General features: G+C 35.0%; 1 protein-coding gene across 1 annotated transcript in view; it reads right to left on the reverse strand.

The window, feature by feature from the left end:
- The window catches only part of PTPRQ (protein tyrosine phosphatase receptor type Q), a 179051-nt gene that overhangs the window by 119342 nt on the left and 41367 nt on the right, over nucleotides 1-18342 (reverse strand). Inside the window, exons 15-17 of the mRNA XM_032493701.1 lie at nucleotides 16366-16548; nucleotides 15906-16007; nucleotides 12139-12259 (exon numbers count right to left, since the gene is read on the reverse strand). Of these exons, the coding sequence (XP_032349592.1) occupies nucleotides 12139-12259; nucleotides 15906-16007; nucleotides 16366-16548 (406 nt within the window). The remainder of the gene's footprint in view (nucleotides 1-12138; nucleotides 12260-15905; nucleotides 16008-16365; nucleotides 16549-18342) is intronic.

Raw genomic sequence — 18342 nt, forward strand, 5'->3', positions numbered from 1 at the left:
TCTAAAGAATAAAATGTTTATAATGGTACTGAAAACTGTACATTTTCAAAACAAGTTTAGGTTTTAAGAGCAATACATGATTAAAGAATCCAGATAAGGAAATATGACTGATACCAGAGAAAAGATACACGCCTTATGTGATCTCATTTATTTTCCTTCTTTAGAAACACAAGGCATCCAAGAAGTAAATGGATATTCCCCCTGAACATAAAATGCTCTTTCTTTATCACTGAAATATTTGAATTCTTGGATCATTAAGGGGAATAACAGATTTTAAGTGAATTAAGGATATTCACAAAGAGATACATTTCAGCCATGGTCTTACAAAAGCATCAAATCACTCCAAATATAAGTGTGGTTATCTGAAAAATAGTTAGAAAGCTTCCCATAGTGAGAAAAACACGGATTCTGAGTGAGTGACTGGAGACAGGCAGGATTAGCCAGGCTATTCAGTAATTTGAAACAGTTTCATCAGACATCCTTTTTCAGAAGCAGTGGGGAGAACTTTCTTTGACTTTGCTGAGACTACAGGAGAGGAGCTTTTAAAACTCTTACTGCTGTGGCTTTTAGGCCATTAATCTGAGAAAGATGCCTTGTCATAGAAACTTTGCCCAATTCCATACTCCTGTCACTGGTCACAGGTGATTGGAACACTATAATATAGTTAATCCAATTCAGATCTCTAAAGCTATGAAATTAGCTAAAGCAATCTAACTGCATTATATCTATTTTTAAAATGTCTTTTCAAGCAGACTATACTCTCTGCTGCTTTGCATCACTGCTTTCTTGCCCTGATCTTCACGGCAAAATATTGCAGGTAAGTATCTGCCTACAATAGGAAAAATCCCAATTATGTTCCATAGATAATGCAGAATCAAGGCAATTACCTCACAAATGCAGGTCAAACATAAATTCTGTCTTATATATCTCCATATTTCAGTAAAAAGAAGACAGTCTCTACAAATTGTTTGAACCACAGACTCAATAGGTCACCTCAGCATATACAGATACAGTTTCCACGTCTACCCTGGTTTATCTCCAGAGACAAACACAAAAAGCACGTTGAGTTTATTTCTGTTTCAGAGTTTAGAATTGTGGCTATGTTGATAATTATGGTAGAAAAATATCTGAGCGTAAATAAACTTCACCTGAAGCTTCAACTTCCGACACAAGTTCAGAATGTATCTTAGGCACGTAAGAGATGGTCTAGCATTAAAACTGAGAACCCAGAAGAAGGAAAAGGAGAGAGAAGTGATGCTGTCCCCGAGGACCTGACCCCATCCTCCTTGTTCTTATGCTGTTGCCAGATTAGAGGAAACACATATAAACCTGTGGACTGAGGCCTGAACTCTCTACTCTCTGAAGAGCCATCTCATGAGCAGTCCTACAGCTCAGAGGGGTCACAATCCCCCCTGCATGAGAAACCCAACTTTGACCCTGCAATAATCAGTTGTTACTCCGAATTTAGTTCAGCTGGTTTATTTTTAAAATCTGTTTGTTCTCACTAGTCTGAAAATATTATAATAGGATTATTATATGTATCATTATAGTGTTTTGTTTCCATTCATAAAAGTATATATTCTATATCTAGGTTTTTTTCTTTTATCATGTTAATAACAATGATCTATATGCAGGGTTTTTTTTTTTGTAGTTAATTAGGACATATCGTAGTTATTTAGCCTTCTTTCTATAAAGTAGCATTTAGGTTGTTTCTTTCCCTTTTTTCTTTCTTTAGTTATTACTAACAAAGATGCAATAATCATTCTTAACTCAAATAGCTTTTCATAATGATACTTCCATTTCTGCAGGTTAAATTCCCAATACTGTGATTGAATCAAATTTTTAAAAAATTTTATTTTAAAGATAACTCTCCCAAAATAATTACAGCTCCAAATTGTAAATTATTATAACTTGGAGTCACAACAACAATGTGTGCAAACTCTCATTATTAGTCTGGATATTAATCTTCTTAATTACTGCGAATTTAATGGACCAAAAACATTTAATTTGCACATCTGACAATGAGTGAAATAGAATGTCTTCTTATTGGTCATTTGCAGTCCAATTTTTGGAATAACTTATTCACACAATTTCTTTTCTATATTTTATTTTAGTCTTTTAAACAGAGAGCAATGTATATGGAAGTTAAGGAGGCACTGTTTTTTAGACAGTGCTGCAAGTGAAGACAGACAGATACTTTCCCCACCCCTTCTGAATTTAGTGATATGTCTTCAATCAATAGTCAACAAAATTTATTCAGCATTTATTTTATGTCAGGAACTATGTTAGGCATAAATGAGAAAAAGCCAGGCTCTACCCTCAACACAGAGAGACAGAGCAGTAAATAATTACAATACAATTCCTTAATAACGGTGTGATCCCCTTAAGGACAGTAACTTTTTCCTCCTAGTGTCCAAAAGCAAAGAAGAAGAGAAAGAGATGAGCAAGGAAATTAATTGTGACCAAAAAGTAGAAGAGAATAAAGTACAGCCCCAGAGATGCAACAAATTGCTTACTAGAGAGCTGGTCTGTGAGATTTGTGAGTAAAATAGGGAGCTGAGTGAGAAAGGGAGAGGAAGAGACAGTCTACTTGACAAAGTAGGTCTAACTGTCACATATCCGAAGTCATAAACTGTGTGGAAACGGAAGGAATAGAAATATCACACAACACTTAACGTGTCGAGTAGGTAACTTTCTATATCAGCCAAACCTTCCAAGCAGTGCACATTTTCAAACTGAGGGAAAAAAAAAAAAAAAAAAAAAAAAAAACGCGGGGTGGAGGAGGTCCTCAGTGTAATCATTTTACTGATTTAATTCTAGAAATTCATTACACCATTTTAAAAGCCTTTCTGAATTTAATAAATCAAAATTATTCCAAATAATTTCAAAGTCATTTGAATTAATATAAGATGGAGTTTTTCTATTTGTCTAAACTCATTGGTTACCCCAAGAATGTCTTGGGATGAAATTAATGGAATCTTTAAGGGGAGGTTATTTCCTAGTTAATCTATATTTTTTTCCCCAAAAGATAGACCACATTTTGACATCTAGGACAAAAAGAAAATTCTAGAGCTTAAGAGTAGTTTTTCTGCTTTGCTTAACCAATTCCTTTGTTCATTTCTTATCATGTCGAGACTATGCTAAGCAATAATTGCCCATGAGGAATCATGAATACCAAAACCATACGGAAAAACTTAAACAAAAGTTCCATTTCTCCATTTCCCCAAATATGAACAGGAACAGTTTTCTACACAAGGTCTGAGATTCTTCAAAAAGTCATGGTCTTAATTCTAATTTTCATCATCTGATATTTTGTTCCATGAGGACAGCCTAATTTGATGATATACCATTCCTGTTCATTCCTATCAATTTATTTTCAAAACTTTAATCTGCTTTTATCTAAATATTCTATGTTAATCCTTTCACTCAGTATATACTGCTCCTCAAAATAATTTCAACATCCATTTCGCTGACTCTATCAAATCATTCTCTCCTACATATGAACAAGCAACTTCACTAATTTTCCCACTATAAGGAAACTAGTCTTCTATGGTGCAGTTACTCTAGAATATTTACTCTGCAAAGCTGGACAGTACCAGTAACTTCATAATTATGTATCAAACAACCCCAAACTAGCAAGGCATAAATAGTTGCACATTCTATGATCCTAAAGCTTTTCTAGAATCTTACAGAAAGTTGAAATAGAATACTCATCGTTGTTACTCTTGTTTCTACTGTCATCATTTGGTTGGCTGGTTGATTTCGTTTGATTTGGCTTAACTTTGTTTTGCTTGTTAGCCTTTAGCAGAAAAGACACATTTATAAGGTTAGAATGAAAGGCCACTAAGGAGAATGAGTCTGAAGCTCACTTATACACTTATCAACCATGGTCATGAAGCAAACATAAGGAATTAGTGCCCAGAAGACAGGAGGAGGGATTGTACTTCAGCTGGAGGAGAAAGATTTCATCTCCTGAGAATGGACAAAATCCCTCAGGGCAGAATAAAGAGCTCAGATTCTATTCCAAGAGTAATGGAAAATTCCTTTGAGTGTTTTCTCCAGGGTGTGATCTTTGGGTAAATGATTAAAATAAAAATTAAAAATCCCATGCAATACTGAGATTCATTCTCTCTCTCTCTCTCTCCAGATAGACAGACAGACAGATAGACTAATCCTTATTTAAGCCTCAAGTCTCCGTGTATCTGGCCTGCCCCCCCTACCACCCCCCCCCAGTTTCATCTCTTTCCACTTTTTTCCTGTACCATTATTATTCAAGGCACAGGGCCATCTTGCTGTTGCCCACACCAAGCTTCTTGCTGTTAACCACACTTGATAAAATTATTTGAGTTCCTACATCTAGTTAGTATACCCCTGGACTTTTCAGCTAAATGTGTCAATATTTTGCTTAAGCCAATTTAGGTTGGGCCCAGTCACTTGAAGCTGAAAGAATCTTAACACATATTCCCATTCTTCAACAGTTTCTCATATGCCTTGATCCTGAGTATTTCCACCATCATCATCGCTCCTCCCTGGGCAAGCTCACTTTGTCCATTTAGTATTTAAACTGTGGGGACCAGTAGTCCAACTGATTTGCGCATGCAACAATATAGTTATTCTCTCGTGATGGATAAAGTCTATCAACTAATGTAAACCAGTATTAAGCCAGTGATTTTTTTTTTTTTTTGGTAGAACTATGCCAGATGAGTTGATGCAATAAGTTTAATCTATTATAAATTCATCAGTGTTTTTTCCCCCCTTAACAGAGGCACTGGGGATTGAACCCAGGACCATGTTCACGCCAAGCACCCGCTCTACCACTGAGCTGTAGCCCCACCCCACTCCATCAGTCTTTATCACAAATGCTGTTATAAAACTAAGACATCCCTAGTTCTAAAAGTGTACTGTTGAGTTTTCAGAACAAAGGCAGATTATAACACTTATTCCTAGTGATTTGAGAAAAGCATGATTTGGGAGTAAACCACATCTGGTTATGACTCTGTCATCTTCTAGGTCCGTAACCTTAAGCAACTCCTTAACTTCATCAAGACTTGGTTTCCACAACTATAAAATAGTGATAATATTCTTCACTTTATAGTATTGTTGTGAAAAACAAATAAGAAAATTTAGGTAAGAAGCTAAACACATTTGTCCCAAAATGCTCACTATCTCTGTTGAGCCCATTTCTTTACCTCTCCAAAATGTTTTGTTCCCCAATCACAATCCCTCCTAACTTTGTACATTTCAAAAATGTGATTTTTTTAAAAAATGACCTCCCAAATTGAAGATATAAAAACTCAAGATCCACACAGGCAAAATAAAGGACTAAAAAATCTTGAATTTAAAACAGAACTGTGGTGGGAACTGAGGTAAACTGCAAAGCAAATGCTCCATCTAAAGACAGCCTCTATTCAACAACAGCTGATTCTTATGAGAAATATGTCAAAAATACTCTGATTTTTGTAAGAAACAAAGAAAACTGAAGTTTCACTAGATACTTAATAATTTTAAAATGCTATCAGAACTTTATTTAGAATGTATTAACATTCTGCTGGGCCAGCAAAGCCAGGGTGGCCCACAGATAGTCTGTTTGTCACCTTGGTATCCAAGCTTCATCCGAGACATTCATGAAATTGATCAGCAGGAAAGAATTGAGACAGAGCTCTTAACATCTCATTAGAAACATCAAGCTAAACAATCAAGAGCACCCTTGGACTCAAGCCACTCCTCCTATCTGTGTTTGTTTCTCCCACCATTCTAATCTGGCCCCACCATTTCATTTCTACAATGCTACGTACAAACTTCTTGACACAGTTCATTCATGCTGCCTCCAAGCCTTCATATCCTGTTCCCACTGAAGATGTTCTCCTGACTTATCAACCTATCTTTACCACCTTCATTCCAAAATGGGAAGTAAATTCATGAAATTTGAAATGACCCCCTTTCCATTCTAATTATTAATCTATATCATACGTTCAAACTGTAGTTTTAATAGAGTCAAAATCTTTTAGCAAACTGGAAAAAAAAATCTTTTAGCATACTGAAACCCATTTCCAAAGCTAAGCCTTTATGTTACAGGGGAAATTATTTGACCAATGACATTTAATAAAGAGCTGCTATTGAATTCTTTCTAGTTCCTAATATATTGCTTAGCAGTGCTTAAAATTTTTTTCACATGAGCATATTTTATCTCCAATTAGTCTACAATCATTTTAAGGTTCTGTACATTTTTTAACTCCCCACAGAGTTTAATAAACATTTGTCAGACTTCTCATAATGGCTACTAAGAAAACTGAGAAACATTTAAAAGCCAAGGTTTATATATAAGCTAGAATTTTCAGCATGATTTTCATCCTCAGTACTTTTAGCTATATCTTATGGGTCATTTGCTTAGAAGTTTTACAAACAAGGAAGAAAACTACTGTTAAATTTTACTAAAGGAAAATTGCTGAGCAAATCCAAGTTGAATTCAACTATAAAATAAATAAGTTGTGTATCAGTTTACTAGAATATCATACCTCAATCCAAACTGTATTTAAAAAAAATAAGCTTAGAGGGCTCTAGTAGAAATTCATTTATTTAATGGTGGTGGCCTAAGAATGCAAGGATTGTTTCTCATTTGAAAACATACAAACAGACTTTATGAATATAAGTGAGGGAAATATGCTACTTAGATGACAAATTTTTTTTCACAAAGCAAACTTTAGAAAGAAATATTGTTTTAAAATGCAGTAGGTGGAAACAGATTTCTGAACACACTGTCTACAAATTAAATGTGTCTCACTACAGTAGTGGTTATAAAATAATTGCACAGTAATCCTCATAAGCTATTTTATAAAGAAATACTCATGACAGAGAAGTCATCCAGTATATCACATAAAATAGGCAACCTACAATTTGCAGACATATTGAAAATAGCAAATATACCAAAGTGTTGTTTTTAAAAGAATTTGGTAATTACTGAAAGAAACTAAAATGATGGAAATTGAGATTTAGGAGAGAAATGTGAACCCCTGAAATAGGAACCTTGTTAATAAAGATAGCCACTACTTATACAGTATTTTTAAAAATCACATAGATAATTGAGTGGCAGACCCACGATTCAAACCTATGTCTCTCTGACTCAAAATGCATGTGCATTATATCATGATACATGCCTTCTATCCTCCCCCCCAAAAAAGTGAGCTGGCAGGAGTTCCAAAAAAGCAGTAGGAATTAGTGATAGTGATATGAAAGAACCCAGGATTATGACTATCCCTTTAATTGCAGTGGCTAAAGCTTCCAACAGTATCTTAGGTAAGAAGATGCTGGGAATTTTACAATATCGCTGTATATACTTCATTATCATTAATATATATTTCAGGCTATTATAGATAATATTCTTGAACATGTTAAGGTGTCTTTCCTTTTTTGTTCTTTCTTTTTATGTCCTTATTCAACCTGAGGCATCCATTGTCTGGAAAAGCACCACTACTCAGAAGCTAGAAGTGCGAAGAGAAAAAGTCGATATTAAATTTTTAACTCTTGAAAAATATTAAAAATTTAATATCAATAATAATAAAGTTGAATGCATCCATTCAACAAATACTTAATTTCAGTTATGAGCCAGGTAGTTTCTGTTCCAGATACAGCAATGAATGAAGTAGATCTTGGAAGGGAGGGTATGGCTCAGTGGTGCAGCACATGCTTAGCATGCATGAGGACCTGGGTTCAATCCCTGGTATCTCCATATAAATAAATGAGTAAATAAATAAATAAATGAATAAAAACCTAATTACTTCCCCCCAAAACAAACAAAGTAGATCTTGAAGCAGATAGGATCTCGCTCTCGCTCTCTCTCTTCTCTCACCATCTCTCTCTTCTCTTACCCTCTCCCTCGCTATGTGTGGTGTGGGTTTGTGTGTGTGTGTGAACTAAAGCCAAGTTCTGTTGAGGAACAAGTGTTTTCCACATGGAAAGTCAATTTTGCATGATTGGGACATTAAAGTTGTACAAGTCAAGAAAGGGGCTTTCATTAGTCAAGAAAAGAAAAAGTTCTGTGCTAATAAGAAAAGGAGAGAGAAAGAATAGGACAAAGCAGTCAGACTGGAATGTCCTTGGATATTCAGGTGAGGGTAGAGTGATGAAAACACCCCCAATAGGTTTGTGAAGGAAATCAAAGTGTGGAGGGCTTGCTCCTTCTCAGGATGGAGAGGAAAATGAAAAGCCTCTTAGAAAATCTCCATCTTCAATATGGCACCATGTCCAGTAAGATCTAAGGGCTCTTCTAGCAGGCCATCCAGAGCTAGGGAAGGATGTGGAGGTCACCTTCCCAGTCCTTCAAGTGAAAAACTGGTAAGAGAAAACAACCTAGAGCATTAGCTACCTGACGGTTGAGAGGGTTGATTCAGACTAAGAGCCAGGGCACTACAATAAGCCTGAGGTTGGATCAAGTTTCAAACAGAAAATAAAACCCTTCAAACTAGAAGCTAGGATAGCAGGTAAGCACCAGGAAGATTCCCAAAAAGCCAGGTGAGACGAACCACAGCATCACAGACTTGAGATCTCCTCACCCTGCATTCAGTGGGCTTCCTCTGTATCTAGAATCCATCTTAGGAAGTGAGACAGAAAAGGGAGACTCCCTGAAAGAGGAGAGAAAACATACTATTGGGGAGTTGAACCTACACAACACGATCACTGTATACAGTAATGACACTGTTCTCACAGTGTAGGGCTGGAAACGCCAGCAAGAAGAGCCCTGATTCTCATTTTCATTAACTTTTTTCATTTTTCCCTACCTCAGCAAAAGGGTATCAAAAATCTCAGAGTCATCACCCTTGATTCAAAAATCTAGATGTCATCCATACTCTGAACACTATAAAATACTGAAAAAGGAAACTGAAGATGATTCAAAGAAATGGAAAGATAGCCCATGCTCTTGGATTGGAAGAACTAATATTGTTAAAAATGGCCATACTACTCAAAGCAATCTACAGATTTAATGCTACCCCTATCAAATTACCCAGGACATTTTTCACAGAACTAGAAAAATAATCCTAAAATTTATATGGAACCACAAAATACTCAGAATTGCCAAAGCAATCCTGAAGAAAAAAAAACAAAGCTGGAGGCAGAACCTTCCAGACTTCAGACAATACTACAGACATATGGATCAATGGAACAGAACAGGGAGCCTGGACACAAATCCACACACCTCTAATCAATTAATCTTTGACAAAGGAGGCAAGAATATACAAGGGGGAAAAGACAATCTCTTCAGCAAGTGGTGTTAGGAAAGCTGGACAGAAGCATGTAAATCAATGAAGTTAGAACACTCCCACACACCATACACAAAAATAAACTCAAAATGGCTTAAAGGCTTCACTATAGGACATGACACCATAAAACTTCTAGAAGAGAATATAGGCAAAACATTCTCTGACATAAATTGTAGCAATATTTTCTTAGGTCAGTCACAAAAGGCAAAATAATAAAAACAAAAATAAACAAATGGGACATAATTAAGCTTATAAGCTTTTGCACAGCAAAGGAAACCAAATACAACAAAAAGAGAACCTACAGAATGGAAGAAAATATTCACAAATGATGCAACCAATGAGAGCTTAATTTCCAAAATATACAAACAGCTCATACAACTCAATATAAAAAAGAAAAAAAAAAAACCATTGAAAAATGTGTAGAAGGCCTAAATAGACATTTCTCCAAAGACATACAGATGGCCAACATGCACACAAAAAGATGTTCAACATTACTAATTACTACAATGAGGTATCACCTCACACCAGTCAGAATGGCCATAATCAAGAAGTCTACAAATAATAAATGCTGAAGAGGGTGTAGAGAAAAGGGAACCCTCCTACACTGTTGGTAGGAATGTAAATTGGTGCAGCCACTATGGAAAACAGTATGGAGGTTCCTTAAACTAAAAACAGAGTTACCACATGATCCAGCAATTCCACTCCTGGGCATGTATCTGGAGAAAACTCTAATTCAAAAAGACATACATCCCAATGTTCATAGCAGCACTATTTACAATAGCCAACACACGGAAGCAACCTATGTGTCCATCAACAGACAGATGGATAAAGAAGATGTGGTGTGTACACGTACACGTACACACACACACAGGAATACTACTTAGCCATAAAAAAGAATGAAATAATGCCATCTGCAGCAACATGAATGGACTTAGAGATTATCATACTAAGTGAAGTAAGTTAGATACAGAAAGACAAATATCATATGATATCACTTATTTATGGAATCTAAAAAAATGATGCAAATGAACTCATTCACAACACAGAAACAGACTCACATACATAGAAAACAATCTTATGGTTACTGAAGAGGAAAGGGGGTGGAGGAATGTATTAGGAGTTTGAGATCAGTAGATAAGCATACTATAAGTAAAAGAGATAAACAACAAGGACCAACTGTATAGCACAGTGAACTATATTCAATATCTTGTAATAATACATAATGGAAAAAAATTTAGATGTCATCATTGACTCATTTCTCCTTTTTGATCCCACAGCAAATCCATCACCAAGTCCTGTCAATTCTTCTTTCTTAATGTAATGAAAAGCTTCCCACTTCTCTCCTTTATCCCAGTATCATTTATTGCCCAGATTACTAAAATAACCTCCTACCTAGTACCCTTGCTAACAATTTTGCCCCCTACAATTAATTTTCCCAAGGTTCTTAAAATTCTTTAATAACTTCCATTACATTTGAAATGAAAACCAACTCCTTAGGATGGCTTAGCCCTGACCTTTGTCTGACTCCTACCCTCCAATACAGCTCTCCTCTAACTCCCACCAACATTGACCTCTCTGGTCTTCAAAATGACAAATGTGTTTCTCTACAGAGCCTGTCAGTGGATGCTCCTTCCTCCTGCAGATCTTCACATGACAAGAAGCTCCTTGTCATCTAGATCACAACTCAATGCCATTTCATCAGAGGACTTCCAAAGCATTCCACCAAAAGTAGCCCCCTCTCCCCTGACTTCCCCTCATCTGTTTATTTATGGATATATAATCTACTTATCTCTTTAGAATGTAAGTTCCTTGAGGGCAGGGGTCTGATGTGTGTCTTGTTCACAGGTACATAGGTTTTCTCTCAATATCTTGAATGATGAAATGAAAAACTGAAGAGATCAATGAACAAATAGGGTAACAGAGGGGAATGGTTACATTCTTCCCACTCTCCTTTTCCCACTAATATCTCTCATGTCACTCCCAGTTTTGTCAAAGGTAGGCAAAATGACTAGAAATCAGGCAATGAAGAACACAGGAAGTGTAGTCCTAAAGAGCAGTGAGCAAAGGGCTTCAACAGGGTTTGGGGAAAAACAATTTAGGAAAGAGAACAGGAGACTTCAAAACGTTGTAGCCTCCCACTCCATGTTGGATCTTCCAAATCAGGAATATAAAAGTAAGAAATGCCTATCTTCTATAAAGCATTATGTAAATTGTATTTTCTGAGTTGAAATATTTAACACACACTAGGAAATAAATAAATAGTGAATCTTATCAAGAGGATTTATAGGGAGGATTTTTATCTACTGAGTTTTCAGGAAGCAGTAGAGCCATGTTGCTAATTGATATGAGAAGCACTATAGGATTTCGTCTTTTTCACAACTACTTACATAAATAGGTAATTAGGGCAAAGGTGATCAGACAAAAATAAATACGCTGCTTACATTTCAATGGAAAACTGGCGTTAAGTAACAGATTACTGAAGAAATATTTTTTAGTTAAATTTTAGTTTAAATTATTCTGTCCAAGGAAACTTAAAGGCAGTGGCATTGAGGCTATTTGAGTAAAACTGAAAGCATTTTAGATTACAGACTTGTAGTCACATAAGTTGACCAGTTTATGACTTTAAAGGGCAGAAATTTAGTGTAATTATGCATAATACATAGTTTTTTGGTTTTGGTTACAAAATTAATATTATTTGACTATGCATGGACCTCTATATTATATGGGAAAAAGTTGTTTCTTACTAACGGTATATTAACTAGCCTATTAATAATCAGATTCCTAATGTAGCATCACAATCTGAAATTTTAAAACTGCATTCCTATTATGTTACAGATTAGTACTTGTTCTCAGAACTATTTCCAAAAAAGAAAAAAATTCTTACCAGACATAAACTGTGTAATAGAGGATAATTCCATTTGGCTCCAGGGGTGGTTGCCATGACAACTTCACCGTGACACCAGACAACTGTTTTACAGAGAAGTCTTGTGGGGGAGAATCAGGAGCTGAAAAGTTAAGGTATAGAAAAATGCACTTTATTAAACGTATATAAGGAAAAGTTAAAATGGAAATGTACAAAACTTTTATCATGAACTTTCTGGCAAATGAATGGGGTAAAGTGCCCTTCTTTGTGGGCCTGAGAGACTGTTTACTTTCAAAATGAGATGATAAAGAAGATTTTGCATGGTGGTGTTAGAACATCTGTTTCTGTGATTCAATGGAAAAAAATATTTCATGAGAAAAAAGAACAAGGAGTATGTCACTGTGATTCACCTACTGTTCAAGTACATCTTGGTAAATTATCATTCCTCTAATAAAAATAAAACCATTGGGGTGAATAAATATAATATATAGTAAAAGAGCTCCCCAAACTATAAAAAGAAATAGGAAAAAAAAATAACAAGAAGTAAGAAAGTGAAAATTATAACATTGGGAAAGCAGTTAAAATGACTGACCTCACAAATGAAAACTGCATTCAATTTCAGTTGTGTTATTAAACTGTAAAAGAGTATCAAAATCTTTTCACTGAGTCTTTAAAACTGAATGATTTACAAAGGAAATGCCATTGTAGCAAATAAGAATATAGACATTTTAGGGTCTACTTCTAATTGTGCTGTAATAGTTTAAAAATTCAAATATTTTAGCCATTCTACAAGGAATAAATACTAAGAAAAATTATTGTAAACTAATTAGCCAAGTTTATGCTTCCATTTCAATAAAACGTTTAGAAAGACATTTCTTAACTGCTCTGTACCAGCACAGTAATGTCTTAGAATATTAATACACGTTTTTGCATGTAAAAGGTACAAATTACTAAAATTTTGATCACTTAGTTATACATGGAAAGTGAACTCTTAGCTAATAGAAATTTGAAGAATTTGTTCAGATCTTTGAAAAATGTAAATTTATAGATTAGTATATGTGCAGATCACTTTTTCCAATAATCTGGAGAAAATCATGCCTGAATTACTACATTTTCTTTCTGATTTTCAGAATAACCTCAACTAGCGTGTGTGTACACACATGTGTGTGTTTTCATTATCTTGGTGATGATAATTTTTCAAAAAAGGAGTTTATTGAGCAGAGAAAAGCTTTATGAGTTGAGTTCTATGGAATAATGGTGACAGCTGTGTTTGTGTTTTCAGCTGGCTTTCTCACTGGCACTACAATAAAAATGCTATCAAATATTGATTATCACAAGAATCCATATGTCATTTGGAGATGTCTGTTTCCCAAGATATGAATTATCTCTGAGAACTCTCATTGTCAAGACAAAAACCTATAATATTTTTCTGAATATCAGTGCAAAACTTAACTTTCATTTTTAATCAGAGAAAAGGATTTTAATCAAAACCAGCACTGATATAGAACATGTAACTAAGCACTTCTGTTTTATAATATGCTCTAACATGTTTATGTGGAACAGCAAATAGTTCTTGGTGTTTTATATTTAATCTTCAGCATATCCTTGAGTATTTTATTTTATGTAAAACTTTATTGCTAAATAAATGCAGTTAACACGCCTTTCAAAATAAAACACTCATATCTACCATTGTGGACAAACATTTTTCAAACATTTTTAACATTTGTTAAAATACCATTTATATTCAGAAATGCAATTTTTAAAATGAAATTGGAAAAACAGAATAATTAAATGCAGTGTCTTTCACAGTCTATCCAATTCATAATGACAGAACGTATGAGACAGACGAGAAGGGTCTTCATAAGGCTCTGACTGCCTCCTACCCTTTCCTATCCCTCAACCCACTCTACTCATCTTCCTTCAGGTCACAGCTTAACCATACTTTCCTGGATATCTCAGAGTAGCTGAAGTTCCTTTTCTGTCCTGGTGAACACTTATACCAGTAATTAGAACTGTAAAAATTATTTATCTACACATTTGTCAAATTCAGATCTCTTCTACTGAACTTCAAGCTCTACAACAGCAAGAAACTCCTAATACCTAATAAAGGAAATTGTCTCAAGCTTTTATCCAAATTCTAAATTTGCTGTAATTTTTCTGTAAGGGAGTCTTGTTCTTTACCCTGTTCCTTAGCAATAAGATCAAGGACATAGATGGAAGTTTACCATGACTGTATTTTTAACAGTTTGGACGTATAGTATAATTTGAAACAATTGACTTGACTTGAGTGGTAAAAACAAACAAACAAACAAAACTCTGCCTCCTCAAAATGTATTTTCACTACTGGGCTAGGTTCCTTTCATATAAGACCTTGAATTCTTACCATAGGGACCATTTAATTAGATTAGAAGTAGAGAAATGGGTACCATGTCCATAAGGACATTGCTAAAATGACTTAATTTATCTTTCTTAGACATCATCTAAGACAGAAAGGAGAGCTAACCTTCTTCGCTCAACTTTAACCATTGTATCATTGGGAAAATTTATATATTGGGTTAATTTTTCACTTTGAGAGCAAGAAGAATCTAACTATGGAAAAATAAAAATTTGGAAAGGTAAGTTTTGATGGAGAAACAACATATTAAGTAGAGGCAATAACTAAGGAGGACTAACCTATGAGAAGACTTAGAAACTGGGGCGACTGGTTCTAAGTTTCTAGAACTGGGAGTAGAAACTAAGCCATCAGTTTAGAACCCTGGTAGAGCACCTGACCAGGATACTCTGGTGAAGTAATCTGGTGGAAGGGAAGTCAGGGAGGGACCTGAAATGGGAGAAGAGGGTTCTGAGGACTTCAATACTTTGAATAAAATAAGAGCACTGCAGAGAAAAGTCTTCCTTCTAGAAGTATGTAATGCATATTTTGTCCTGGTGAATGACGAGAATCTGAACATCCACAGGGTGCAGCTTAGCATGAAGATGAGGAAACTTGAAAGAGAGGATGCAAAAGATACCCTACAAGCATGTGACACATCCAGACCCGCTCATCATGGCAACGGCACTTTCTTTTAACAGGAAGAAAAATAAATAACATTCTCAAAATACACAATATACAAAACAAAATGCAAATCCAAATCCCAAATATATCTTTCAAAAGTAATTTTCTTAGCATGATGTATGCCTATAACTTGGTGAGGCAGCATTGGAAAATGGCCTTAGTAGTAAAGATAATTTTATTCAGGTTAGGAAAAGGTATGCTTAAATACTCAATATGAAGGCTATTAACATTCGGGCATAGCATCTTGGCAACTTAGGTAGATAAACTAATAGCCTGGAAAATAGCCTGAACACATTAGCAAGATAATCCTAATAACAATAAAAACTGCTGTAGGTTGACATAAGAGAATCTACTATAAAATTTACATATATGTCTATTCTAATGAACGTGAAAGTTGAAAAACACAGTCAAAATACACTGACTGATGCTCACACTATTCAAACCCAAATTTTAGCCTTAAAAATTCCCATGGAAAAAAAATATTACTGGTTTTCTTACACAGCACAGATGACTTCAGAATTTTAAAAAGCATTTTATATCTGATTTCACTGAACATAAATCTGACTCTGCAAGCTTTTTTCACACCATGACAATGAAATCTCTATACAATGTTGGTGTGGCACACAACGGCTACCCCAGCTAGGAGAATTCTGATGTTGTATCTTCATTGCATAGACATGTTTTCTGAAATGTGATGGATATGAAATAAGTCAGTATCAAGTGCTATAATTACCATCTTCTTCAGTGAGCACACTTAAAGGTGCACTCCGAACTCCTTCGCCTTCGACGGTACTAGCTGACACCTCAATCATATATTGCGAATACTTCTTCAGTCCTAAATAGAAATAAAATAGGTAAGTTAAGACTTACAAAATATCTTTTAATAATAGGCAAGAGGCAAATTATGAAATGTCTAACAATCTTCCAAAAGTAAGAACTAAATGAAATGTAGTTCTTGGAATAGTAACTCCTATTTTGAAGACAAAATGATACAGAATCATGTGGAAAAGGACAGGCCTAGAGTATTCTTTCATGTGACCTGCCATAAACTCCTAGCTTATTTAACCAAAAAGCCAGAATCATCATACCCTGTATAAAACTAATCACACCATTTATGATACAACAATAAGCAAATATATCGTGGCCACTCTGTCAATATAAATGTAAATAGCCAGCATTATTTATTTTTTTACCTGTAATGCTCTGAGTCAAAGAGGTTGTATTTATAGTTCTTTCCTCATTTCCATCACCTTTCTTGAGATAAATTGTATATTTTTGTATAATTCCATTGGGACTCTTTGGGGGAAGGAATGATAGCTCAATCTCTCCAGAGGAAATATTTTTGTAAGTAATATTTTCTGGTGGACTATCAGGCACTGAAAAAAAAACCCAAAAATATGCATGCATAAAATAATTCCATTTTAATAATATATTCTGTGCTGAAGTTTTCACCCCAGTGGACTAGGCTATGTATATATGAATGTTCATTCACTAGAGTGCGATTATAATAAACATCCTAGATGCAGTAAAATGCAGGTAAATTATAGCACTTAACTTTATAAGAATAATGTCATCTCAAAGAAAATTATTATTATTCTGACTCTACAGAATAACGTTTTTAGGATGACATTTTTTATTAAAATACTTGAGACTATTAAACTGTCTTACATTGCAGAATATGCAGACACAGTGGTGCCTTGGTATCCGCAGGAATTGGTTCCAGGACCCTCACCCCCACTCCTCCAGGAGTACCAAAATCTGAGGATGCTCAAGTTCCTTCTATAAAATGACACAGTATTTGCATATAACCTACGGACATCCTCCTGTATACTTTATATCACCTCTAGATCACTTATAATACCTAACACAATGTAAATGCTACATAAATCACTGTAAATACAATGTAAATGCTCTGTAAATAGTTGCCTGTTAACATGCAGCAAATTCAAGTACTGTTTTTTGAAACTTTCTGCAATTTTTTTTCTGAATGTTTTTTATCCACAGTTGGTTGAGTCTGTGGATACATGGTCCCCAGATACAAAGGGCTGACTTTACAAGAAAGAGGATTGAAAAACACTTTAAAAAGCCTGCCTTTCATCAATAATAATAATAAAATACAAATGGTTAATAAATTAGTTTTGATAACACGATCTATGACAAGACAAAGATCCTCTCCTAGATATAAGGCTGCATATAATGACCTAGTAACAAAACGGTCTCCTGTGGATACAGGGGATCAATAAATAAAACACTAGTTTTCTGTATTTACAAATATTCTTACTGTATTGAATGTAATGGTCATAAATGATTCTCTTTATATATTCAAATATTAACGCTAAATGTGGGATTCCAATTCTGGCAAAATATTGGAATAGCCACCCTAAGTTGAATGACTATCACGATTAAAGTAAGAAAACTCTGCATAAAATTAGCATTTTCTTTTTTTAGGAATTGCAGAGATAACATGGAAGTTAGAAATCTGTGGTAGTCAAAAACAAAAGCAAAAAATCCCCAACAAAATAAAACAAACAAACAAACAAAAAAAGTAAAAACAGGAATCCTGAGATGGAAACTGTACTAAAGGGTGCTCTGCCTTGGAGGGTACTGGTCAATCCCGGTGACTTTGAGTTTCTCCATTCACAGCTGTGTGGGGTACCAGAAAAGAAGAGAAAGCCTTGGGCCAGTAGAAGAATAAAAGATATTCCAGCATAAAGAGTTGAAACCCCAAAAGAATGCAATTTCAACCAGGGCCATGATATAGGCCAACTCTGCAGAGTGCCGTAGAATTCAGCATGAGTTGTGCAATGTGGTACATTCACTCTCAGGGAATAGGGAATGAGAAGTAAACCCACTATGCAAAAAAGGACAGAAAAATAACTTTTTTTCCTCCTGACACTCCTCTGGATGAAGAGGTAGAATATAAAGAAAAATTACGCATTTTTGAAACTGCAAGTCTATCCATATGAGCATGCGTGGCCCAAATCCACAGCAGCTATATGGCCTGAAAAGACCTCTACTTCAGAATTTAAATTAAAATGAATCTATAATCCTGAATTGCCATTACTCAAAACAACTAGCAGAAGCAAACATACATCCTCTCTGAAGAAACTCAACTTCAACTCAGGTCACATAAACTTCCCACAGATAAAGTTTCAAGGAATATGAGCTCA

The sequence above is a fragment of the Camelus ferus genome, chromosome 12 (assembly GCF_009834535.1).
Source record: "Camelus ferus isolate YT-003-E chromosome 12, BCGSAC_Cfer_1.0, whole genome shotgun sequence".
In the NCBI taxonomy this organism is placed as follows: Eukaryota; Metazoa; Chordata; class Mammalia; order Artiodactyla; family Camelidae; genus Camelus; species Camelus ferus.